At 54.9% G+C, this 24,569-nt stretch overlaps 6 protein-coding genes across 6 annotated transcripts; 3 read left to right on the top strand and 3 right to left on the bottom strand.

Annotated features, from left to right (window-relative positions):
- Positions 1–4,232: 4,232 nt before the first annotated feature.
- B0T15DRAFT_509865 (uncharacterized protein) lies at positions 4,233–5,585 on the top strand (the record flags this gene model as incomplete). The annotated part of the gene is made up of 2 exons (XM_062867821.1): positions 4,233–4,369; positions 4,451–5,585. The coding sequence occupies 2 exons, from the start codon at positions 4,233–4,235 to the stop codon at positions 5,583–5,585; spliced, it is 1,272 nt and encodes a 423-aa protein (XP_062722273.1).
- A 2,746-nt stretch (positions 5,586–8,331) lies between these two features.
- B0T15DRAFT_142632 (glycoside hydrolase family 7 protein) lies at positions 8,332–10,207 on the top strand. Its single transcript, XM_062861896.1, has 2 exons — positions 8,332–8,912; positions 8,976–10,207. Exons 1-2 carry the CDS (start codon positions 8,504–8,506, stop codon positions 10,157–10,159), a joined length of 1,593 nt encoding a protein of 530 aa, XP_062722272.1. The 5' UTR covers positions 8,332–8,503; the 3' UTR covers positions 10,160–10,207.
- A 949-nt stretch (positions 10,208–11,156) lies between these two features.
- On the bottom strand, positions 11,157–13,107 carry B0T15DRAFT_393986 (S-adenosyl-L-methionine-dependent methyltransferase; the record flags this gene model as incomplete). The annotated part of the gene is made up of 3 exons (XM_062864712.1): positions 11,157–11,482; positions 11,570–12,175; positions 12,246–13,107. The coding sequence occupies 3 exons, from the start codon at positions 13,105–13,107 to the stop codon at positions 11,157–11,159; spliced, it is 1,794 nt and encodes a 597-aa protein (XP_062722271.1).
- A 635-nt stretch (positions 13,108–13,742) lies between these two features.
- Positions 13,743–16,638, bottom strand: B0T15DRAFT_142607 (fungal-specific transcription factor domain-containing protein). Its single transcript, XM_062861895.1, has 6 exons — positions 16,319–16,638; positions 16,244–16,263; positions 16,073–16,173; positions 15,785–16,009; positions 15,117–15,722; positions 13,743–15,049 (listed from the first exon to the last, which is right to left on the bottom strand). The coding sequence occupies exons 1-6, from the start codon at positions 16,386–16,388 to the stop codon at positions 14,209–14,211; spliced, it is 1,863 nt and encodes a 620-aa protein (XP_062722270.1). The 5' UTR covers positions 16,389–16,638; the 3' UTR covers positions 13,743–14,208.
- Positions 16,639–17,303: 665 nt separating this feature from the next.
- Positions 17,304–21,124, top strand: B0T15DRAFT_142539 (fungal-specific transcription factor domain-containing protein). The gene is made up of 4 exons (XM_062861894.1): positions 17,304–17,881; positions 17,960–18,491; positions 18,569–19,304; positions 19,362–21,124. Exons 1-4 carry the CDS (start codon positions 17,696–17,698, stop codon positions 20,974–20,976), a joined length of 3,069 nt encoding a protein of 1,022 aa, XP_062722269.1. The 5' UTR covers positions 17,304–17,695; the 3' UTR covers positions 20,977–21,124.
- Positions 21,124–24,391, bottom strand: B0T15DRAFT_142482 (uncharacterized protein). Its single transcript, XM_062861893.1, has 2 exons — positions 23,783–24,391; positions 21,124–23,594 (listed from the first exon to the last, which is right to left on the bottom strand). The coding sequence occupies exons 1-2, from the start codon at positions 23,947–23,949 to the stop codon at positions 21,272–21,274; spliced, it is 2,490 nt and encodes an 829-aa protein (XP_062722268.1). The 5' UTR covers positions 23,950–24,391; the 3' UTR covers positions 21,124–21,271.
- Positions 24,392–24,569: the final 178 nt, after the last annotated feature.

The following is a 24,569-nucleotide window of genomic DNA, read 5'->3' as shown; positions in this document are numbered from 1 at the left end:
CTTCCGACCACTACCCGCCTGCGTTTCCTCCTTAATCTATACCTCAACGTCTCTCTGGCCCTGCAGATCCTATACATCCTATACAGAAAGTGATCCTCCTTATCGGAGCCGTTGTTTTTTGACCCTTCGGCGCTTGCTTAGTGCCTCATTTGCTGCTCGGAGGCTTTGGTTCTCTGCTCTTAATAATGCCAATTGATGCATAACCTTAGACGTCCCTTTCGCAAGGATATCAACTGCTCTTAAAATCTCGGTTAGAGAGCTATTTTGATACCGGGCAATTCGATTCTTGATAAGGGTAGACTACGAGGAGGCTTCGATTGGGTTATTCGGGGTCTTGGAAACCTAGGTGTAGGCACTATTAGGCGGCGAGTTTAAGGGCGTTAGCGTCTTTAGACGGATATCGAGCTGCGAGATTACTTTCTTGGGATTAAAAGGAGCAATTCTAGCACCTCGAAAACCTCCTTGAATATTTTTAGGAGTTATAGCGGCTTAGAAAGCGGCATAGAATATAGGAAAGAAGTCCTCCTTAGTGATATAGGTTATACTTGCCTATATTATCCCCTCGATCTGCTTGCCATATGCCGTCTTAAATAGGTTAAAACACCTAATATCGAGCGGCTAAAGAATATAAGACGAGTAGGGAGGCATATAGAGGGTGATAATGTTATTCTCCTTACAATAGAGCTCGAAGTCGGTCGAATGGTGGCTATTGTAGCCGTCGAGGACCAGGAGGCGATAAACCCTAGCTATTCGAGCTTTAGTATACTTATCGAAGTACTAAATCTATTCTAGGCCTCTCTCGTTGGTTGTCCAACCGTTTTCGGATGTCGTAATAACCTAGTCCTTCGGCAATAGGCTATTCTTATACTAAGAGGAGAGGTAATGTTTGCCCTTGACGATAATAAACGGCGGGATCGCCTAGCTAGTCGTATTGACGCCCTAGATTACTATTGCCCACTCGCGATTGCTAGGCTGCTTCGACTTTGCCCTGCTATGCCGTTCGGAGCTTGTAATAACTATTGCTGTTGAGATAATACCCATCTGAAACCCAGTCTTATCGAAGTTATAGATATCGGCCTCCTAGATGCCATACTTCGCGATTGTATTCCGTACAAGTGCAAACCAACCGCGAATAATCTCTGGATCTTTATATTAGGCCCTCTAGTAGTTATATTTCCGATTGAAACGTATAGTAAGCTCTAGGTGCCGTTTGACGAAGGTTGAAGCCCAACGCGTTCCGACGCATCCCGCGTTGCGTTCAGCAAGCAGCCGATCGGCTATATCTTCTATACCAGATAAGCGGGGAGGAAATCCTTTAGAATCCAGGTCGAGGATATATTGAATAATAACAGCCTCCTCTAAATCGGTCAATTTCCGCGAGTTGGCTAGAATATCGTATCGTGACTGCTGATCGCACCGACGGCGGCTGAGCTTTATTGGGTCCATAGAAAAGATCCGAGCTATAGCTCTAAGACTTAATTTCGGATCATTCTCTAGAGCCTGGAGGGCTAAGATAACTTGGCTTTCGTCGTTTTTCTAAGGCATGTTAGGTTGTAGAGGAAGTGGGTATAGAAGTAAGATGTCACATTGGTATGGTTTAGTGTAACTTTCGTATGTATGTAACTTTCGCTATACACCTACGTTAATCTAGTTAATAAAAGAAACTATATTACCTAACATGCATTATAAGCGAGCCGAACATAGAAGCGAGTCAAATATTCTCTACTATACTACTAATAATATCCTTAATTACAAAACAACAATACTAGGAACTGATAATAATTATATCAGAAACAGCTGAATTTGAGGCTTCCGCAACCTCCTAGCAAGTGCGTGCATTATAGCCAAGCTTGCTGCATATACCACAGCACTGAACCTTCATATGAGCTCCCTCTGCACTGCCATTATCTGGCTGTATTTCTTATGCCACCTCCCTAACCACAGCCTTTTAGTCTAGTAGATCTTTTGTGACGGTGGAGCATAAACCTAACCCACTCGGCTATGCACACCTTCTAAAAAGAATGTCGGAACCGCAAGTTCGAAGGACTTACAACTCGGTGGATTATATCTTCCCTGACGGTAAGCACTCCGCAGGCCGCACTTGCCGTCACAGTTATCCTCCGATTGTATAGTCTAATATATCAGTCTTAACCTCGAATAGCTTCTATAGTTCTGGCAACTAGAGTACTGAATCAGTGATAATTGCATCGTAGATTTTTTAAAACGCTTATTTGTGCTCGGCTTCCTACTGGAACTCAATGTCTTTCTTTATAAGTTCGTATAATAGTTTATAAGGTCGCCAAAGTTTCTAATAAATATTTAGTAGAAATTGGCGAATCTAATAAATCCTTATATCTTTATTATCGTTATTAGTTATGGCTATTTTTTGATTGCTTTAATCTCTGCTGGCTCTATCCTAATTCTACTAGGCGAAATTTCGTATCTAAGAAATACTGTTTTCATAACGTAGAATTCACTCTTATCCTTATTAACTAATAATTTATGCTTATAGAGTATATTTAGTACCGCTGTGATAGTGGAACCCACCGTACCATGGCACAAGCCATTTGATTGGTTAACCTAGTTGGTGCCCCACCTTCCACATCTGGGCACATACCCCACATCCTGTATTTTAGACTTCTTCGCACCTTGCAGTCTTCGAGGATTCCTTTCCTCCTGCAAGTTCAATATTCTTGCAATGCAGTCAGTTGCCCACTAGAGCCTTGAGCCTAGCCTGCAACGACAGTCACTGTGATACTTCTATTAGGTTGTTTAGAGTCTATGACAGTAGAATCCACCGTACCATGGCACAAGCCATTACTTAGTTATGTGCCTAGCTTCTAATGCATGCATGCATGATTGGTCAATCTAGTTAGTACCCCATCTTCTACATCTGGGCATATACCCTACATCCTATATTTAGACTTCTTCGCATCTTGCAGTCTTCGAGGATTCCTTTCCTCCTATAAGTTCAATATTCTTATAATACAGTCAGTTGCCCACCAGAGCTCTGAGCCAGCCTACAATAACAGTCACTATGATAGTTGGCTCAGAATTGCATCATGATATTTTCCGATTTATGGGTCACGTGACCTGTGCCCTACTTCGTCCGTTCTACTAGGAAGGCCATAGGTTCAACTCTCACTTGGGATAATACTCGTACTGACCGTGACACTATTCTAACCTCCCAAACTCTTAAGTTATAAGATAATAAAAATGCTTATAGTAGCTATACCCCTATCTATAATAAGTATTTACGCGGTATAACTTCACTATTAGCTAGAGTATAGGGCCGAAATTAGGGAGAAAAGAAAAGAGAAGAAAAAAGGCAAGGCAAATAAAGAAAATAGCCTGGTACCTCTCCCCTTCTCCTTAGAGCAGATCTCGACTAGATGATAAAGGAGCACGTTAAAGCTACAGGGCGGCAGTGTATAAGGCATGACGGTTGCCATTAGCCGAGCAGAGCAAGACTTGGAACCCGGAATGTAGGAGGAAAATGAAAAGAGGAAGCTGCAAATGAGTAGGCAGGTGAGCGCGCGGTGTATTTATAAAGACCCGGCGACTTGATCAGAGAAGGGGCTGGTACCTAGGCGAGCTGGTCAAGGGTACGAGATGGTGGTCCGAGCGCGGGACCTGACGGCCAGGCCCGGTGGGTCGCCCAGGGGAGCACGGAGCAATCAGAATTCGGCAGTCCCGACCACGACACCTGTATTCCAGATTTGATATCCATATCAGAGACGACCTATATGATATAGTGTGGAAGGCGAACCTATAATGTTCCATCCCTCTGGCATCCGTCTGGAAGCGCTCCAGAGGTTGATCTCAGCTATCTGTCTTTTGCAGCTGGAGCGAATCGAGTCCGCCCCGCGCGGAGCCTTGCAACATGCTTCGAGCCATGTGTAACTCGGAGGCCGCCACACCCGTCTCGATTCACCAACAGCGTTCGCGGAGCGTGGCATGTGGGGTGGGAACTATATGGCAATGAAGCACGATCCTGCAGATTATCTGACTATGCGTCGGATGGATAAACCTGGAATAGACTTGTTCTTCACAACTTCAGTGTATTTGCCCCCAACGCAGGGCGCGTCAAGTTTAAGGCGTCTAGCAGTGCCTCTTGCTGGGAGGGATCCCGTTGAACACCAGGGTTATAAATTAGAGAGGTATGTCTGTAGAGAAGTGAGCAACATGTCCGTTCAGCTTCGAGTGCAGCAGGCGACAACCCCTTTTCAACCATGTTGTCTCTTCTTGCCACACGTCCGGCGGACCGGCACTTATGCCGAGCTTTACTCCTTTTCAGCAGCTTCGTCACAATCGTGCTGCTCATCGGCTTCCTTCCTATGGTCCGGAAGCAAGCCCAAGAACCGTTCGAGTGAGTCGCTTGTGCCAACAGATTCCAACAGAATCACGGCCTAGCCCCGCCCGGCTCGAATATAACGGACGCGCTGATAAGGATTCCACTTGATGTCTGCGAAGCCGTGTGCGGCAGCGGCGTGGCCCTTTCGTCAGATTGGGCCGAACGGATCATGTCATGGGTCTGGCCAGTGGTCTTCCTGACCTCGTCCATTGCCATCTCGCCTTTCGGTCTGGAAACGAACTTTCTAATGGCGACGCACGCTTTGGCCAACCCAATTGACACCTTCTACTCCATTTTCCGCACTATCAGCTACTGGGAACGCATTGAGCAAGAGACCAGCATTCATGCCAATCAGCTGGGTCAACAAAGCCTAATAAGCATCGGAGAAGGTACCGCGGAGCAATTCAAGCACTGTCTCATTCTTATCCTGCACGCCATGGACACCTTATCAGCAATAATACCTGAGAACTATCCTCGACGTCCGTTTTCGGATTTCATACGGCAAGTGACCCAACAAGAACCCCGTCTGGTATTTAGTGTCGGCAACGCACTGCGGTGTCATCGCCGACGCTCCAGCGGATATGGTCCGGTTGTCGTTGCCGCGATATCACTCTTCTTTGCGCTTACTGGTCTGGGAGGCTCTGGCGTATCAGGAGGTAAAATTGCTGCCGGTTTCATCTTCACCTGGCTACTCCCCCTCACGTTGCTTCGTTGCCAGATTGGGGACTGGCACAATCTGCACGGCATCCACCTTCAGCTGCAGAGACTAGTACTCGAAGTCGGCAAGAAGAATAAGCCGTGGGTCGACGTGGAGGATACAACGTTTCTTGATCCGCCTGATCTGGATGTTGCAGTACTTGCCCAGAATGGGATTCTACCGACGTTTCAACATTCTGGAGACCGCCCGGGCGAACGCCGCATATACTGCCTATTGCTCTCTTTCTGCCCCGTTTTACTGAGCTTCTGCACGGCCTTTGGTGCCCTGTTGGCTCCGCAAACAACAAGTTTCACGGACCGGCACTGGCTTGTTATTGGGATAGCTGGGCTCCTGATAGGCAACACATGCGCTTCCGGGATCTTTCTCGCTTCACAACGGGCCAGAAAAGGGGCTTCTCGGGGACCAAGCTCGGCCACGCTCTACGGAGATTGCACGATCGCGGCCGTGATTCTAGGCGTTCTGGTTTCATCCGCCACTGGCCTTCTAAACAGCTGCAGGACGTGGAGCAACTAGTACTCTGGGAGTGCGACAAAGTGGGCAACCATTCTTGCGGAGGACGACTTTGAGCGCAATACGACGCAGATTTATCCAGCAATATGCGTGGCTTGTCTCGGCCTCCATCTGGTCTGGTATTTTGCGGTGAGGTGGATAGGAAGGAGAGCGGCCATCTGGAGTGTTCACAAGCAGAATCTGATGCCACCGATGCGATTGACAACGCTCGAGAGCGGGAATGCCTATCAACTGCCCCTTTCCACCGCAGGTAGGGATGGCCGTGATGGAGAAACAAGGTTAGCCCACTCATTTCCATTTCAAGACCACTTTATCACTCTTGGAACTGACGAAGAACAGCATGTCTGTAGTCCCTCAAATTTCCTTAGTACCGATATTCGCCGGCAAAATCTAGCCTCAGCTACCTCCTAATCCGGCCTCCGAGAGTACGTTAGTGTTCCGCACAGCCTGTCCCTTACCACCGCTGGAGTCGTCTCGCCACTTGGAGGGAGAATCGACCCAAACGTAGCCGATGTACAAGGCCTAGATGGAGATCGGGCAGGGAGGTTGTGGAGACGATACGCTGTCACGACTCACGAGATAGGCTCGATGATTTATCAGTGTGATCAGGCGAGCTGCCCCCGTCTCTGAGTCTGAGATTGTTCGACATGTTTGAATCGTCGGCGTAAGAGGGGCTTTCGGAATATGCGGAAATACTACTAGTCTAATAATTATGTGCTACTTGGGTTTAGACCTTCTTTTGGTATCCCAGGAAAGGGTCTCCTCTCCCACTGGGAGGTGCCATCGCCGTGCTGCCATGCCGTCCGGTCTCCTCCGTTGCACCAACCTGAAAGGTCCAATGATGGCTCAAATTTGAGCGCATCGGCTGGTCGTCCCGGCGCGCCTCGAGCTGGGCGCTTGTAGACAGCCCGAATGAGAGTGCCCCGCACCACTGCGATCCCGATCCGGGTGCCTGTGGCCCACACTGTCTCCCAAATGGAACAGCAAGCTAGGATCCTAAACAACCTGGAACCTTTGTCGTCCTCTATCGGCCTAGGGGGGTTACGCTTTGGATGATACTTCATATGTACCTAGGTAATGAGGCACTTATAAGATGCGAGCAGATTATTTCGACGTCTGTTAGGTCGGAGGGCCATGGACGGGGCGAAAAAGCTGCGCCATCCGGCGGAGCTGAAGGACCTCGTTCAGAGATAAGAAAACCGAGCAAGGTACCGTAGGTAGATCTGAAATCGGATGTCCCAAGTTTTAGGTCAGGTTACTGTACTCCGTTCTGTCAAAGTCCCTTACAGAGTGGATATATTATCGAGGCGAGCGGGTAGCGGAGTGCGCTTCATGAACGATGAGACGATGAAAACAAGCAGGCGGAGCCAATCACAAGGGAACAGGCTGTTAGAACCGTTTACTCACCAGACGCCAGCTGATTTCACACGTGATACGGATAGAAGCCGCCGCGCGAAGCTTTGCGGCATGGAATGGATCTCCCGCTTTGGACCCACACGGCCGGTATGTGGGGCTCCCGCCTTTCCGAATTGGTGGAACGGAATTTGATCTTGCGCTCCTGCCTGCGCACTCTCGGACCACCAAACTCTGAGCGCGCGAGAACCGGGGACACGACCCAGCCAAGAACGACAGGTGCAGCAAGCATCATGGCGCCCAATATCGGTAGATTAAGCAAGATTCCAGCTCCCGGGTTTTGAATCCCAGTTGTCCGGAATGCAAGTGATCAAAGTGACCACATCGGGCCGGCGGCATGGGGGTTGCAACTCATACCGGTTGGACTCCGCCCCCAACTCTGATCTGACGTTCGGAGTACCCCGTCCATCGATCTGCTGTATGTACACAATACCTATGTGTTTGTTTCCAACAGATGCTAATCCACGTCTTGCTATTTGCATTCCTAGCCAAGCCGCCAACTCGGGTTGTCGACGTTCTAGGTTTAGAATGCGGGGTGACCGTTTCAACTCGTGGGGAAATGGATGCCTTCCCCAGAAAATCGCAAATGTCCGACCAACCAATGCCTGCTAGTAACGCGTTCCTGCCTCAACTCTGCTTCTGACGGTGAGATTGGGCACTGCAGGCGGCACTTCGGATCGCATCTACGCGTACAGCACCACAGGTTGATGGCGTGGCTACCGGGTCCGCAAAGGCCAGGGCCAAACCGTCACCAGATCATCTGCTCTGCCCAGGGGCAAGCTGGACATCTCAAGTTGCACTCGGTGGAAGCCCTCCGAGGGACCCTAGCTGCTACCGCAAACACCCTCCAATCAGCTTTGACATGACCCTCTTGGCCCTTCGGCAACCTTAACGGATAATCATCCTCATCGCTCGGCTCCACGCCTTCTACAACGCCTCTGCCCGTGCTCACAGCCAGCCTCGACCATGACAGGCACGATGTCACGCCGCCGATGGAATCCCCGGCCACCATGACTGTTCTGGCATGTCCCGCTGCACACAGATTTTCACGACCCTCCAGTTCCCCACGCCACGCCGGTTCTCATCGAGCCCAAGCGATATACACTTTGGGCCTCGAATGGTCCCTCCCGCCATGTTCGCGCTGCCCCACCCTTTCCTGCTCATTCTCCGGCTCCCTCGGGCGCGAAGTGGTGCTATGCCGTGTCAGCGTGTGATGTGAGCGAGCCGGAATGGTGGCGCGTCGAGCGTCGACGGGCCGTGAGCCGTCCAGACGACACGGCGGTCGTCCCCCTTGGGAACCACATGGCCAGGTTGGGTGGCTGGCCCGGCAAGCCGGAAGAGGCTGGATCAACCAACGGAGAGGACTCCTAGTATCCAGGGAGTAGAGAGCCGTCTATATAACTCCTGGATCCGCGGCGTCCAACCATCGTTTCCTTCTCGGAAGCCTCATCATCGGTCTCTAATCTGTCGTCGATCCAAGGCACGCCACGCCTTCCACACCCTCCACCATGTACGCCAAATTCGCGACCCTCGCCGCCCTTGTGGCGTCCGCCGCTGCTCAGCAGGCTTGCACGCTCACAACCGAGAATCACCCTCCTCTTACGTGGCAAAAGTGCACGGCCAGTGGCAGCTGCACCAGCGTCCAGGGTTCCGTCACCCTCGATGCCAACTGGCGGTGGACGCACCAGACCTCGGGCTCCACGAACTGCTACAGCGGCAATGAGTGGGATACGTCCATCTGCAACGATGGTCCTTCTTGCGCCTCCAAGTGCTGCGTTGATGGCGCCGACTACTCTGGCACCTACGGCATTACCACCAGCGGCAACTCCCTGAACCTCAAGTTTGTCACCAAGGGCCAATACTCGACCAACATCGGCTCCCGTACCTACCTGATGGAGTCCGACACCAAGTATCAGAGTACGTCTTCTCTTCGGTCCGCGGAGATGTCTAGGCGGGCCAGTTGCTGACCGGAAAAAACAGTGTTCACCCTGCTTGGCAACGAGTTCACCTTTGACGTTGATGTCTCCAACATTGGCTGCGGCCTCAACGGTGCCCTGTACTTCGTGACCATGGATGCCGATGGCGGTGCGTCCAAGTACACCAGCAACAAGGCTGGTGCCAAGTACGGTACCGGCTACTGCGACTCGCAGTGCCCCCGCGACCTCAAGTTCATCAACGGCGAGGCCAACGTTGAGGGCTGGTCCGGCTCGACCAACGATGCCAACGCCGGCACTGGCAAGTACGGTAGCTGCTGCGACGAGATGGATATCTGGGAGGCCAACAACATGGCTACTGCCTTCACTCCTCACCCTTGCACGACGATCGGCCAGACTCGCTGCGAGGGCGACAGCTGCGGCGGCACCTACAGCTCGGACCGCTATGGCGGTATCTGCGACCCCGATGGATGCGACTTCAACGCGTACCGACAGGGCAACAAGACCTTCTACGGCAAGGGCATGACAGTCGACACCACCAAGAAGCTCACCGTCGTTACGCAGTTCCTTACCGACGCGTCCGGCAACCTGTCCGAGATCAAGCGCTTCTACGCCCAGAACGGCGTCGTCATCCCCAACTCCGAGTCCACCATTGCTGGCGTTCCGGGCAACTCCATCACCCAGGACTACTGCGACAAGCAGAAGACCGCTTTCGGTGACATCAACGACTTCAACAAGAAGGGCGGTCTTGCCCAGATGGGTAAGGCCCTGGCCAAGCCCATGGTCCTGGTCATGTCCATCTGGGATGACCACGCCGTCAACATGCTCTGGCTCGACTCGACCTACCCGGTCGACGCGGCTGGCAAGCCCGGTGCCGAGCGTGGTGCCTGCCCGACCACCTCCGGTGTCCCGTCCGAAATCGAGGCGCAGGTTCCCAACTCCAACGTCGTCTTCTCCAACATCAAGTTCGGCCCCATCGGCTCCACCGTCTCGGGTCTTCCCAACGGCGGCGGCTCCCCGGGCGGCGGCTCCTCTAGCTCTGCCGCCAGCCCCACCTCCACCAGCACCGCCAAGCCCAGCTCTACCAGCACATCGGCCGGCGGCGGCCCGACCGGCTGCACTGCTGCCAAGTACGCGCAATGCGGTGGTAACGGCTTCACAGGGTGCACCAACTGCGCTGCCGGCAGCACCTGCAGGAAGCAGAACGACTGGTACTCGCAGTGCCTTTAAGCGGCGCACGCTCCGCCTGTGATGGTGATGACATCGCTTGGGAGGGAAGCGGTGGGAATGTTGGGGTTTGGGTAATGAGCTGAATGGTGGATGAGATCAGCATCTTCTGACTGTACATAGTTCTTGATGCATGATGACGGGCTTCTTCTTTTTTCTCTTCGAGGTATATAACTTGATGCATTCATTCCGGTCTTGATGCCCGTTCCTCCTCTCTGTGTTGACCATTGAGATACGAGTGATTCCAGTCATTGAGATCGGTCCCAGCTCGGTAGGTGTCGACGCTTATATCTCGAACTTGTAAGATAAGCGTGTGACATCTGTTGGTCAAGAGTCATCATGAACCCTGTAGCATCGTACTCCAGAACGAGTTGCCCGCACAGAAAGGTGTACCAGTAACTCGGAGCCGTATGCACGTGGACTCAAAGAAGCCTGACTACAGGTAGCGTTGAGGGATGGCACGTGGGCAAGTACCCAGGGCGTTCCTGCGTTGTTCTAAACCAGCTGAGTACGTACTTTACTTATATAGCCAACATCTAGATTCAATCTCGCACTCCCTATCTCAGCATTAGCCAGTACTCCTTTGTCCTAGCATCTGTCTGGCAAACAAGGTGGATTAGATTAGAGAAATGGCAAATCAAGTATGAGAAGCGAACAGAAGGAAGAGAAAGAGGAAGAAGAAGCGGAAGAAAAGCGTTCTTAGGCAATCAGACAAGTCAACAACATAGACCAATAACAGAACGGCCCACCATATGCCATGCATTCATCCCCGAACCATGTGTGAGATTCCTCTCGTCCATTATTAACCGCTCTGGTACCCGATGACATCCCTTCCTCCCGCATTAACAAGGTGCGATCACCCCCCTGTTGGCATTCGCTCATCCCTTCCCATCCCCCCGTCCAATGTCTCGTAGTATGCCAATAACCCACCATAAACCCCTTGCTTCAGCCCCAGATATTAACCCGGATTAATCGATCATGATAGATATTTTCGCCGAGCCTACTTCAGCGCAAGCTCAACAACAGCATGCGGCGTCGCCCGATCCCGGAACACGCCCGATACCTTCAGCCCGGCGGCACCAGCCACCTCCTCGAACTGCCGCAGGGATCTCTCCTTGCCGCCGATGGACAGCATCGAGAAGTCCTTGAAGGCCGCGTACAGCGGGGGCGGACCAGCCGTGCTTGCCACGTCTGGGTTCAGCTGCTCCGAGATAAGCACGCGGCTGGCCGGGTCAGTGAGGGCGCGTGCGACGTTGGAGAGGATGGTGATGGCCACGGCGTCCGAGTAGTCGCGCAGGATGTGGCGGAGGTAGTACACCAGAGCGCCTAAGCCGGGGGTTTTGGTTAGTTGATTATTTATGTCTGGTGGTGAGAGGGTGGGAAAGGGTAGGCCCCAGAGGGTGAATTAATTACCTTTCAGGGGAGCATCGTGCAGGAAATCCATCTTCATCCATCTCACCCCGCTCAGTTCCTCGTCATCCTGCTCTCTCGCAGCAACCACAACCTCCTCGAGATCCTGGACCACACACTGCTCGGGCTTCAGACCTGGGTATGCCTTCAGGAACTCTTTGACGGTATGGCCATCCCCGCCACCGACATCGACCCACACCGTCTCCCTGCCGTCCAAGGCCGCTTGCAAGACCCTGCTCATGTCATACATGCCCGTGACGGGCACACGCCTGCTCGAGATGCGCATGGCAAGGTTGAAGTCGCGCAGCGCGGCTTCGTCCTTCTTCAACAGGGCAAAGTAAGGCTCTTCTGGCTGGCCTGCCAGATACGAGGTGGGAATGTGTGCTGGCCCAAGCGGTTCCGTGCGGCCGTAACAGTCGAAGTACTCCGGAAGGACCGAGGACACTTGCACGACGTTTGTGTACATCAAAGAGAACATGGCCGCCATGGATTGGCCAGAGAGGAGAAGCAGGGATGTCGGCGTGTGGGAAAGCCGCGGCGCTTGATCATCTGGGAAGCCGGAGTGGTGAGCAAGAACATGACTTGACGTAAGCATGGAAGCGACACGGACTGTTTCCCACTTTGTCAGTTGCGGTTCAGCGTGAGACAAAAAAAAGAAAAGAAAAGAACGCGGACTAACCAACGAGGCCCTCCTCCGCGCTCACCCGTTCGGCGAGTGCAGCATATGTGATGCTCTCCCCTTCGCCAGACGGGATCATGTCGAAGGCTTTCCAGTGCATGAAGAGACGCACGGCAGATATGACAGACATGGTGGCGAACCAGCCCATGACGGTGTCGGTGGGCGGGCGAACCGCTGCAGCCAGTTCGAGAGCGGCATTGGCTGCTCTGATCCCGCGGCCATCGTCTGCTGCGGCCTGGGGAGAGATGTTGCGGGTGATCACGTCGGCGAGATGAAGGAGCCGGTTCTGATCGGACGCCGGGTTGGCAAAATTCGGCGATGGGATGCTGGAACAGTTGCCGTTGGCATTGCTGCCGTTGGCTTTTGGCACGAGTTCCTCCGAGTCACTATGCCTCATCTTGCTGGTACCGGCGAGGTCGATGTTGCTGCTCGACTTGTTGCGGGGAACAGGACTGAAATCTGAATCCCACTTTGCCTCGAGTTTTGGGTGTCTGTGTGTCATTTCAGTGAGAAGAGTGCTGTGCCTGTGGCCCAGCTCCGGCCCAGTAGCCTCATTTAAATCCATTGTGGTTTGGGGGGTTGCCATCAGCGGCCTCGTCTCATCTTCCTGCACAGCCTTTGTCTGGCCATCACTCATGCCATGAGCATCTCGCTCGCCATCGCCACCGAGCCTCAGAACCAGCCTCGTGTCGGGTAAGGGGACCGGACTTCTCCCGTCTATCGTGCTAGTGGCGAAGTAGTCATCGATCTCCTGGACAATCTCGCAACCTTCGACCGCATCCGATCCAGACGAGAGGGCGAACCCGGTGGTGAGCTCCACGTGATTGGGCACGGCACAATCGTTAAGAAGATGTGCGGCCATGATGCGAATTAGAAGGTTGTCTCATGTATGGGGCCAGCGATCGGGTTAGCGCGCGGCAAGACTGATGTCTCGAACTCAGTCGCGGTCGTGTCACTCACATCCTTGCCGAGAGCGCGGCATTTATGTATAGTATCTTCACCGTAAACTGACCTCTTCTGTTGCTAGCCAAGAAGTCACGGCATTAAAGCAGCGGTGGGCAGCCGTGGGCCTCCGCGGGATCTTGTGTCTGTCCGGTTCCTTGTCCCCGGGACCGAAGCGGCGGGTCGGACACCCGAGATTTGGGCATGGCCCCGAATCGTCTTCCCAGTCTGCCAAATCAGCCTGCATGTCACTCTGCATTGCACACGACAGTCGTACCACGGAGCCAACACCGCCCGACAACGCCCACATCAACCTCAACGGAACGCCACACGGCACACCAGGGTACGCTTCAGAACTCCTCGACCTTCAAGCATGGGTGTATGCCGAATTCCGCTTCTCACTGCCAGGTCATGCGCAACTCCTCACTATTCATGCTTCATAAGGCCATGATGCCGCTGCCCGTCAGAGCAAACGCTTGCTTCCATTTCTGCGGCCCACTTATGGCTGGAAACCCCTTCCTATGCTGAAGCCCAACCACTCCGACTGTGCCAGATTGTCTGTTGGAAGTGGATGTGGAGCGATTCCGTGACCAATGTATGGCTTGTCAAGGAGACGGAATCCTCCGCGGAAGGCCACCACAAGGATGAACCAAGATCAGTATGGAGGCAGCTAGTATGAAGCAAACATAGAGAGCAATCCACAGGGTGCGGAATACCCAGACATGCATTCGTTACCCGAGGGTTCCGAAAACTCTTGACACCCCGCTGAAAGAACAAACAACCAAAACAGAATCACCAAGTACCAATGGAACGAAAGTTCGTAGTCTCGTGCTAACTTCTTGCGTCTGCGCCTCTGCGTGATCCGTCGGCGCCAGTTGCGGCTTCCTTCGTTGCGACAGTTGCATCACACCTATATCCATCCAACATAACATAATGTTGTAACGATTATGGCGCTGAGTGACCGGGGCATTGCGGAAGAGCGGAGGGGGCTCGTCCCTCGGGACCGGGCCTGCGCCAAAAGCTACACAATGGGCAGCGGTTGCCACCGTGCGGTTGGGGCGGCCCTTCTCATAGCCCGTCTCGTCGTAAGATCCTTCCACACCTCACCGGAAAGCATCTCAAAGCTCTCCATCAAGGACAGCGCACTCCCCCACCTGTTGCCGTACAGTTTCAAGGTAAGCTTGACTCTTTCCAAACACCGCAGGCTGCGATCCAAGTTGTCGCCCGCGCCACGGTCAAGTCTCACCGGCGGCGGCGGAGGCTTCACCGTTCCCGGTGCGGAGAGGGGCGGAGAAATAGGCGACCCCGAGATTAGTAGGTCGCGTGCATCTTGTAGCACGGCAGAGAACTGCGACCCCATGAAGAAGACTCGTAGAGCGTCATGGTAGGTATAGAAGGCCGCGTTTGTTGATAGATTGACGATGTCGTAGATCCTGTCAATGTACGCAATAACGTGTTCGAAGATCAAGAACCTCCCGTACGCGGTGACCTGTGCGCCTCTGACGCTGGAAGCGATGCAATAAACATAGCTGTAGCGCAGCTCCAGGTCGAGCATTTCCCGGATGGCAGCCGGTATGTTGGCTGAGAGGCTCTCGGACCACTCCCACATCTCGAAGTACTTTCGCCAGATGAATGAGGTGGCGTCCGGCAGGGCTTCAGATGGATTATCCTGGTAGAGCGCCTGATACCAGCCCGATTGCAGTTGCCGCAGCCTGAAAAGAGGAACAGATGCATCGGAGGCTTTCTTGGCAATAGGGCCGCCGCTGGAGAGGGCATTTACCGCTCGCCCCGGGGATGGAAGAGCCACGGAGACGGCATCATCGTAAAACGAGAAGGCGCGGGCATGGACCATGCTTATTGCCCTGCACAAACAACCGCAGTGTTAGTGTCATACTTGCGAGAACCAGACGCACATGTAAAATTACTGACCTGTCCAGAGCGTATACACAGTAGAAGGTCCTGCGTCGCGCATCCAGCGTATTTTGGTCCAACTGCTGCGCATGGGGCGGATCTTGATGTAGGCCCTGGTCGACAACGGCTCGGCAGGTAAAGCCGATCGGGTGCCAACTGTCAAAGTGAGCTGGATCGAGCATTGCATATTGCGTGAGAAGCAACAGGGACTGGACCTGGGTCACATAGCCAGGCTTCAGAGCCCTGTCGGCATGTGGCAATGCCCGTGCAACGAACTCGACAGCATTCCGGTAATGCTCGTCCTCCAGACTTCGGCTCTGTGCGGCGGACCCAATGGCTAGTACCATCCAGAACATCCAATATTCTGAGCTCCGGATGGGCCGTGGAAGTTCCTGATAGAGGTCACTGACCAACGCATGAAGTGAGGCTCCCGGGAACGCAGGGTAGAGAGTTAAGATGTTGGTTTCATAGAACTGCACAATGGCTCTCGCGGTCGATTCTGGCGGGAGGTTGGTGGTTTTGGCCTCTGGGACGGGGTCATTGATGGAGGCTGCCAGGACGAGGCGTGCAAAGGTCATGTTCGACTCGGACGGCTCAAAGTCCCGGGTGGTGGTATTCACGGCTCTAGGACAAAGTTTAGCAGATTGGTCTTCCAGCCCTCGGCCACGCCAAAGTCATGAACGCACAAGTAGCCAAAGTCGGAAACCAAGGCGTTGATGTCAGCGTTTTCTTGCGTGCGGGCAGCCTTCCGGTGAATGGCAGCCCGGATGAATGCCAAAGAGTCTTTGCGGCTCGGATCAGCAGCGGGAGGTTCATCCGGTCCATGCAGCGCTACTGAGGCCTTCGTTGACCGAGCGTAAGAGAGTCTCCTCTCTAGCTTCTCTATCCTGAGCTCCAACGCCGCGACATAGCTGGATGTGTGCCAATTAGCACCGATCAGCGTCAAACTACCGGTAACGAATGCCACCGCATACCTTCTTTCCTTTCCGCGGGCAAACTGGTCATTAGCCGCTGTGCACTCCTTCTCACGGCCAGCCCTTTCACAAGCTGTACATGCGGGTAGCTTGTTGTCGCACTGGCTAGGGGTCAGCCAGGGGGTCACGGCCACTTCAATGCGTGGGAGTGGGAGTGGAACTAGGAATCACCTTGACTTTAGCTAGACGGCCTGCGTGGAGATGTTAGTCGGGAGCCAACAAACGGGTACGGGAGGCGTTGTTCACATCTTGAGCACGCAGACACCGGCCGGGAGACCTTTAGCAGAGGAGCGTCTGCCAAGCTTGATCGGTGCATGATGATGACAGCGAGGGCTAATCAGGAATGTCTATCCTGGAGCCTTGTGTTCATCCTCTAGGGGAAGACTCTGAGGGATTCGCTAGGATCAGTGAACCGGCGTGCCTAGAACAGGCAGTTGGGTTGAGAGAACCGGCTCCCGTCGAAGCTTATTAACAGCTTGTCTGTTCCGGTCTCAGTGGATTCCAGGGCTGGCCCAATCAATCAAACGCCAGGCAGAACGGGGAGACCGTCAGATGGCTTCTCTGTTGAAGAGGACCGGGAACAATAAACAACCTAGCAAATTGTCTCAGTCGAATTAGTGGAGTGGTGGCTTTGGGACACCGGGCCGTATCACGCGGTTTCAGTGACGTTGGTCGAGCGAGGCAGTTGATGAGGACGGGAGGTTGCGTTGATGCGCACAATGTGGGTGCGTCACGGAGGCACTCGGGTACCCGTTGCGGACTTGAATGATACAAGGTGGCCCCAGGGGAAGATAAAGTAAAGCCTTGAATCCAAAGATGGCTCGCTCAAGACCCGTTCACCAGGAAGGTGCCATTGAGTTGCAGTTTGAGGTCATAGACATAAGGTACCTGGACGCCTTCGTCTTCCGCTGCGTTCCCGTCGTCGCCCTTTGCCTGCAAGGTTGGAGCTAATGCGACTCGAACCTCAGAAGCCCCATCTTGGTCCCCTAACCCAAAGTGTGGGGCGATTTTGATACAGGTGCTTGGCGCGGCTGGGTTCGTGGACCCCACACCCGCGGGGCTCGAGTCCCCGACTCCGACTGACCTAAGCTGCAGGTCTCTACTGTACCTTCGCACATCCACTGACTATGAGGTGCCGTACGGTACGTCGCAAATGGGACCAATTACAGCGGCAGAGTAGGAACAGAACACAGCTAGAACTCGATGAAATGCGCATCTCAAATTAACATGTCTGATGTGCCCCGGCTCTTGGCAGCTAGTGTACGGAGTAGGTAGGTGTGTGGACGAACAACGTGATACGCCGACAGGGGTTGAGCGTGACCTAGCGAATCAAGCAGAGCGCACGAGCTGCCTTCGACGAGGCTTCCCCATCTCGAGTTTGATCCGAATCTGGTGTCTCTTCCAATTCACAATTCCCTTCGTGATGCCTTCCGATGGCAGTATCGCTTGACGACCCACCATCCGACGCCGATTCTACGACGGTGAACATTCCACGGGGAGGGCGAGAAGTACCCGCATACGGATAGCTGAGCAGAGCTTCCCCGCTATCGAATCACTCGAGTTCCGACACTTTTAAAACCGCCGGTTCTACTGGGCTGGATCCCAGCATCCGGTGGCTTATCCATGGACCCTGCCGCCGTCTTCTACCGTTCTCTGGGCACAGGGTTCCCGAGGCCGTCGCAGCACTTCTTCCCGGGCAGACCTCCCGTTCCCGGACCGTATCCATGGGACAACCCGGAGCAGGATGCGCATGATGCGCCCCATCGCAGCGTCGCGCACACCCTGACAGCTTGCTGCAGATGTCGACAGGTACGCCACCCGGCTTCGTCACATTGTCACGAAGCCTGCGCTGATCCATGTTTTCTGACTGCTGCTATCCTCGTCTAGAGAAAGACGAGATGTGACCCTGCCCTGCCGCGTTGCCTCCCCTGCGAGCGATCGGGGTCGACGTGCGAGTACTATGACAGCGCCAAGGGAAAGAAGATCAATCGCACTTACGTCGTCAGCCTCCAAAAGAAGGTGCGTGAGCTCGAAGACGAACTTGCGCAGTATACGGATCACGAGGGCGAATATCCGCTCAATCACGATGATATGGTCTCCCCTGGCGGCATTGTCCGCCTCGACGAAACGGACGAGATGCCGCGCTATCTCGGCCCTAGCAGTGGCACTGCTATGACACGGCTGCTCATGGAGGAAGCCAAGAGATACGCCGAGTCACGGAGGATAGCCAATCTCATTCCCGCGGTGCTGGCAAGGAGGGCGGAGCAACGAGACCGCATGCAGAGTGTGGTCATGGGTGGCAGCATAAGCGGGCCCTCGGGGAGGAAGAAGAGCTATCCGGCGCACAGCATCATCCCGGCCTCTTCCTTACCGAAAAAGGAGATCGTGGTTGGTCTGGTACGGGCGTTCAACGACAGAGGTAGGCATCCATTCATCTTCTGGCCCCTGTAAGAAGTTGAACCACGAGCTTTCGACGTGCTAATGGCCCGTTGCCAGTCCAACTCTTTGCGCCCATTCTCCACGAGAAGACATTTGAGGAAGACGTAGACGCTGTGTTTGCCGGCGATACGGACCCGTACAAGCACTTCACCGTGAACATGGTGGTCGCAATCAGCCTTCAGAAAGTGGGCAAGTACGCTGGCCTGCCTGACAGCTACTATCTCAACGCAATGCGACGTTTCGAGGACGTCGTCCGTCCACAGGATCTCAAGACACTGCAATGCCTCATCTTGATCGGGCAGTATGCTCTCATGACGCCGACCAGAACCGCCGTGTATTATGTGATCGGTCTTGCGGCGAGGATATGTCAACAGATGGGTCTCGGGGACGAGAGGACTATAGGCGTGGGGGTTACCGATCGGCTGACTTTGGACATGCGGAGAAGGTTGAGCTGGATTGTCACCTCACACGAGCTCGCCTTGGCCTTCAGCATGGGTCGGCCGAATGGCTTCGCCAGAAGCGCCGACCTCATGAACGTCAAGTTCTTCGAAACCGCTGCGGACGAAGACATCACCCCGGAGGAGATCCGTCCCGGTAGTCCTTGTGAACGTAAACTTGTTGCCATTCACTTTTGCAGGATGAGGCTTCTGCAGGCGGAAATCCGACGGGTGCTCTACGAGAAGAAACGCCCTGAGCCTACCCACGAGAACCATCCATGGTTTGCCGAAATGGAGCAGAAGCTGCAGAGTTGGCTCAATGCTTGTCCTGAACAGCCCGCGTGGTGCAGGCCATTGTATGTCGCACATTCCTTCGCTTTTGTTCCGAGTATCCCTGCTAACGATCAGGGCAGTCTTATCGGGTACTATCACAGCATGGTCATTGCCCTCTACCGGCCTAACCCTCAGGTTCGGCGGCCAACAAGCACCTCAGCCGTGAAGTGTTTCGGGGCATCCCGCTACATAATCGACGCGACTTCTCAACAGATCGAACAAGGGACAGCAGACATCACGCTGGATGCCATCATGATCATCTACGCCTCCCTAAATGCGCTGCTGTGGTCGATCTCCTATCCCGAAGTCCGCGCTGAGCATCCCCGAGAAGAGGTTCAAGACCTTGCGGCGGCAGCTCTCGAGGCGATTAAGCTCTTCTCAGATCGCTGGCCCGGATCGTCATCTGCGGTTCAACTATATACGTCGCTCGCCAACGCTTGCCTGCAAAGCTATAATGTGGAAGAGGAGTCCCCTTCACCGCCATCCAGCAGCCAGCTCGGCACGCCAGTATCGCGCGCTGGGCCCATCTCACCCGAGTCCGACGTCTCAAGGAACACTGAATCCAGCCAAGCACACCCTCAATCGGCCACATCCCTCTTTAACGCACCCGCGTTTGGATATGTCTTCAATGCCGCCCCTGATGCGCTGGCCGCACACTACGCATTTGACAACGGGCCGTCTCCCTTCCCGCATCAGCCCACATTCCGGTCCAACTCCATCTTCGAAAGCCCGTCCACAGACTCCAATGGCCGGAGACTGTCTCATCTCGCACCTGACTTCACTCCGACAGACGAACCTTCTGCCGGCGAACGGATGCCCAAGCAAGAGCCAACACCCACAGCCACTCCGATGATCGGGTCATTGCCCACGCCTCCGGAGCCAGTGGCGCCGCCGCCTATTCATCATAACGACATTGGCCAGTCACCGAGCCCGGTCGCAAGTACAACGCAGACGGCAACGCCAATCCCAACGCCCACTCTTCACACTATCAGTCCATCACCGATTCCCCACCATACCCCCGTGCCCATCATTCAGGTGCAGCCAAAGCCCCAAGAATTTTTCCATGCTCCCCAGTTCAAGCAGCAACATCAGCAGCAGCAGCAGCAGGCGGGCCTATCTTCCCAAAGACCACTCCCTCCAACTTTCATCACCCCGCCACCTCAAAACGCTCAACAGCGACTGTCGCGACCGACTGGTACAACAACCGACTGGTTCAGCCCCTTGCCCCAGTTTGTCCCGCCGCATGCCTTTGTAAACGGAAACAATGGCCCCTCCTCCTTCTGGGACAGCGCACCCAATCCGTTTGCCGGCCTCGGTCTCGGGTTGGCCGGACAGAGAGGCGACGGAACGTTCACCCAGGGCGGACCACCTTCTAATACCGGCTATGCAAATCCAAATGCCGAAAATAATAGCTGGGGGTATAGCTGGGGAACCGAGGCAGCACTACCCCAGGCGGCGGGCTTTGCACCGGGGCTCGGACTTGCGCCGGGAGCGGCCGCTGCCGGGGCACCCGCGAGCGACTATTACAACTCGTTCTGGAATAATGCAAGACATGGCAGTCTAAGTCAGCAGGAGCAGCTGGAGCTGATGGATGTGCTGGAGACGGAGGGGATGAATGATATTGATAGCTTCTTGAATATTGGGGATGGTAACGGCGGGAATGGTGTCGCTGGCTGGGGTCAACAGCAACACTGACAGTTCTCTGCTTGACCACTGAGGTAGCTATATCATCACCCGGACCAACAACAACACACTTTGGAATCATGGGTCGGCGTGGGTGGATAGAGATTTGGGGTCAAAATTGGATTGGCGCTTATAGGATGGATAAGGATATCCCGTCTTTTGGTTTTAGATGATTCCCCCTTTTTTTTGGTTTGGCTCACTTTGGGTTTTATTTGGGCACCCATGAATGAGATACAAGAGTTGACATCTGAACATATCGCCCTAACCTTGATGCGCCGATAATTTTGAGAAAACAACAGGCTGTTGTTCAAATTTCTCCTTCCCCTTCCACCTCACGCCCTTCTTCCAAATTGCCCTCCCCCTTGACGTTGCCGGCCACCGTTGCACCCGCGCTACCAGTAGTACTAAGCACGCCCCCTTTTTTGACAGGCTTTTTCCGCCGCTTCCGCAACCCCTCACCACCGCCGCCGGCGCTAGACCCTGCGCTCGGAGGAGGCGCCTCCAGCACCCAGCGGGCAATGGCGCTCGCACGCTCCGACGAAATGGGGTAATCCCGTCCTTCATCGAACACGGATGACGATGCGGCGCGGCGCCCGTTCGCGGGTGGTGCAGTCGCAGTCGTGAGGGGAGACGTCACAGCCTGCTTGCCGTTGCTGTTCGTTGCGGCCGGAGTGGGGTTGGCGCTCGGGCTTGGACCTGGTGGTCCCAAGGCGCCGCTCCGCATGAGCTTAGCGTCCAGCTCGGCGACTGCGTTGTCGAGGCGGTAGTCGTGCTCGGCGCGCAGCTGGCGGGTGCGGATGGCCAGACGGAGCGACGACTCGTCTGTCACGCGGTCGTCGACGAGGGCGTCGAGGACGGCTTGCTGGTGGATGCGGTCTTTGCGCTGCTTGTCGATTGGGGATCTAGCGCTGATGGCGGTGGTGGCTGCTGCACCGTGGTCGTTGTCTGGGCCTGGGAGGAGGAGCGCCTTGGTTCGTCCAGCGGATGGCGGTGAAGAAATGGGGACGGGAGCCGCGCCGTTTCCGACGGACTGGAAGAGAGGCAGTGGTGCTGGCGCGCAGAGATCTTCCCACGACCCGGCCAACTGGATCCAGTTGCCGCCCGCTCGTAGCACCTCCATCCAGTCGGCTCTGGCGGGACATCTGCTAGACTGAAACACCGGGTAGCCGTCGGCTAGGCGCGAGAGGCGAGCAACCATGTAGGCGTGGCGAAGCAACTCCTTGGCGGATGTCTGAATAATAGAGTGACAGAGTAGAAGAGAGTGAAGTGCGTCAACCAGGAGAGGATGGTATGTTAAGGTCTCCGTGGTCGTCTGCACGGGGCCGTCAGATGATGGTGCTGCGCGGGAGATCGGGACCACCTCCGTGCTTGGATACGGAGGCAGACCAGAGGGAGGCGAAGCCGTAAAGAGGTCGGACAGCGAGTAGATGCGATGAGGGGCCGTCGATCCTTCGCCCACGCTGGACAGGGGATGGCGCGGTGCTCTGGCGCCATTAATGAGAGAGTTCACTTTACGGGTGAAGTCCTCGGCGAGCTCGATGGGCAGGTCTGGCGAGTACTCAAAATGCGACAAATAGGCCGTGTAGTCGCGCAGCGCCCGCTTCGCGTTCTGTCTTACTGATTTCCGTGCCTCGGCCATTCTTTTCTGCGCTTCCCTTTCCGCGGGCGACATTTCCGGCCGCGGAAGCTGATCCCCAACCATATCACTTTGACTGCCATCGTTAGGATCTCTGCTGGCTGCCTCAGCCGAGCTTAGAGGAGCCGTCGAGCGATCCGGGAGGGCAGCAGCAACGTGACGGCAGGCCATGGCGAGGTACACGCCCGCCCGCTGGAAGAGTAATTGCATCTCTAAACTGCTCGGTTGTTCTTCTTCCTTCAAGATTACATCCTCCTGCCTTCGACCCGCGCCACGCTGTTGCCTTTCCACAATCTGGCCCTGTTGCGGTGACTTGGGCGCCGTATGTACAGGCCGGTACACGCGAAAAAGCTTGAGCGCTTCTGTCAAGTCATCCACAGCACCCTGATGGTCCCCCTTAAACACGCGCACCGTGGCCCGCGTTCTCAGGGGTTCGGGGTCGGTCGGCCTTTTGGCGATGATTTCGTCCAACGGAGCAAGGCTAGTGCACTCGGCCAGCTGACGGCTCGGGATCTTCTCGTGGAAGAAATGGACATACTTGGCGTCCGGATCCTGAGGGTTGCGCTGCAGCACTAGGGAAGCCACTTCCTCAAGGGACGATGCGCTCTGCATGGTGGTGACACTGCAAGCGATTTCGTCCAGGCAGTATGCCCTCATCAGCTTCTGCGTCGCCTGTTCCCTCATCCTGTGTTTCCTCTCCGGGCTCAGCTTGGTCTGGGGCGGCGGGCGGCCGAAGCCGAAGCCCAAGGCGGCTGCATGGGGAGATGCCCCGTTAAGGCCCCTCTGACCGAGTGAGGCCACGCCGCTGGCAGCGCGTACGGCAAGGTTAGTAGCCTCGTCCACGAGCCGCCTGATCTTGACCAGGTCAAAGAAGACTGCGGGGTCAATGGGCCGTGGCCTAGGGGTATTGTAGTTCGCGTTCGCGATCGTCTCAAGGATCTCGGGCGGCAATTGGAGCCATGGTCCGTGGAAAGACGATATGTACCGCCAATGCCTACAGCACGCCTCAATTAGTCGTCGGCGGATGGACGGTGGGAGTGCGCGGGGAAGAGGAGGCGCAGGACAAGTGGTTGTAAACGAATGAAGAAAGCTATAAACTACTATAAAAACAATGGCCTCTATCGTAGTGATGACTAGGAAAGCAGTGATCTGAAGCGACGGAGAGACGGAGAGGAAGCGCACTTGTTCCTACAGATTACAAGCACCTGCTGAGGAGGCGGCGGTTGCAGCGCAACCTTCGTCATTGACTGCTTCGACGACAATGGCGTCGCCGGAGAGGGTACGTGGCCATTGCCATGGTCGTCACGGTCGCCACGGTCGCCGGACTCCGTCCTCCTGTTGCTGGTCATTTTCAGCAGTTCGAGGGATGTTCAGCCGAGTTTATGCGCGATTGGCGCGTCGTGGGCGGCGCAGCGGGCGGTTTTGCGCGGCGTGAATTTCTGAATGCCGAGCGAAGACCGCCCGAACCTTGGTGAATCCGCACACAATTGATCGGAACCCCTCGATCCTCGAACTGTGGCGGGACGCCAGCAGCAGACAAAGACACGTACCTGTTCAAGGCTGGAGAACACAACCGTACACCTCAATCGACCGACAATTTGCCTTGTCCGGTGGCCACAGGAGGTACGACCTGGGTCCTAAGCTCCTTCATTTTGTCTGCGACGACGAGTCCAGTCAAGTCGGAGCATCACGTGCCGAGCGCGTCGTGGACGTTGGAGCTGGACGAGCCCGTTGTCTCCTTAGCGGCGCCATTTTGAACTGGAATTGTAGCAGTATGTCTTTCCAAGTCGTAGGTTCTTCTGTGAGCCTCGAGGAGAGGTTGAGATCGGAACACTTATAAGGGGTGGTTGCCAGGGACAAGACGCCAACCTGCAAGGTCACCACATCCTCACGGGATTCAACCCTAACCCTGTTGAGATAGCACGAACCACTTGAACGGCATGAGCTTGCCTACGGGTACCCGAAATCG

The sequence above is a fragment of the Chaetomium strumarium genome (assembly GCF_033439665.1).
Source record: "Chaetomium strumarium strain CBS 333.67 chromosome Unknown B0T15scaffold_3, whole genome shotgun sequence".
Classification (NCBI taxonomy): domain Eukaryota; kingdom Fungi; phylum Ascomycota; class Sordariomycetes; order Sordariales; family Chaetomiaceae; genus Chaetomium; species Chaetomium strumarium.
The sequence above is the reverse complement of the archived record's forward strand: the minus strand, read 5'-3'. Positions and strand labels throughout refer to the sequence as shown.

Coding starts and splice junctions, on each gene's coding strand:
- B0T15DRAFT_142632 (XM_062861896.1), top strand. CDS start 8,504: ATGTACGCCAAATTCGCGACCCTCGCCGCCCTTGTGGCGTCCGCCGCT. Junction 8,913..8,975: donor GTCCGACACCAAGTATCAGA/GTACGTCTTCTC, acceptor CGGAAAAAACAG/TGTTCACCCTGCTTGGCAAC.
- B0T15DRAFT_142607 (XM_062861895.1), bottom strand. CDS start 16,388: ATGCACCGATCAAGCTTGGCAGACGCTCCTCTGCTAAAGGTCTCCCGG. Junction 16,264..16,318: donor GGTGTCTGCGTGCTCAAGAT/GTGAACAACGCC, acceptor ATCTCCACGCAG/GCCGTCTAGCTAAAGTCAAG. Junction 15,723..15,784: donor GTTTCCGACTTTGGCTACTT/GTGCGTTCATGA, acceptor ACTTTGTCCTAG/AGCCGTGAATACCACCACCC.
- B0T15DRAFT_142539 (XM_062861894.1), top strand. CDS start 17,696: ATGGACCCTGCCGCCGTCTTCTACCGTTCTCTGGGCACAGGGTTCCCG. Junction 18,492..18,568: donor ACGGGCGTTCAACGACAGAG/GTAGGCATCCAT, acceptor GCCCGTTGCCAG/TCCAACTCTTTGCGCCCATT. Junction 19,305..19,361: donor CCCGCGTGGTGCAGGCCATT/GTATGTCGCACA, acceptor CGATCAGGGCAG/TCTTATCGGGTACTATCACA.
- B0T15DRAFT_142482 (XM_062861893.1), bottom strand. CDS start 23,949: ATGACCAGCAACAGGAGGACGGAGTCCGGCGACCGTGGCGACCGTGAC. Junction 23,595..23,782: donor CTTGTAATCTGTAGGAACAA/GTGCGCTTCCTC, acceptor GGCGTGCTGTAG/GCATTGGCGGTACATATCGT.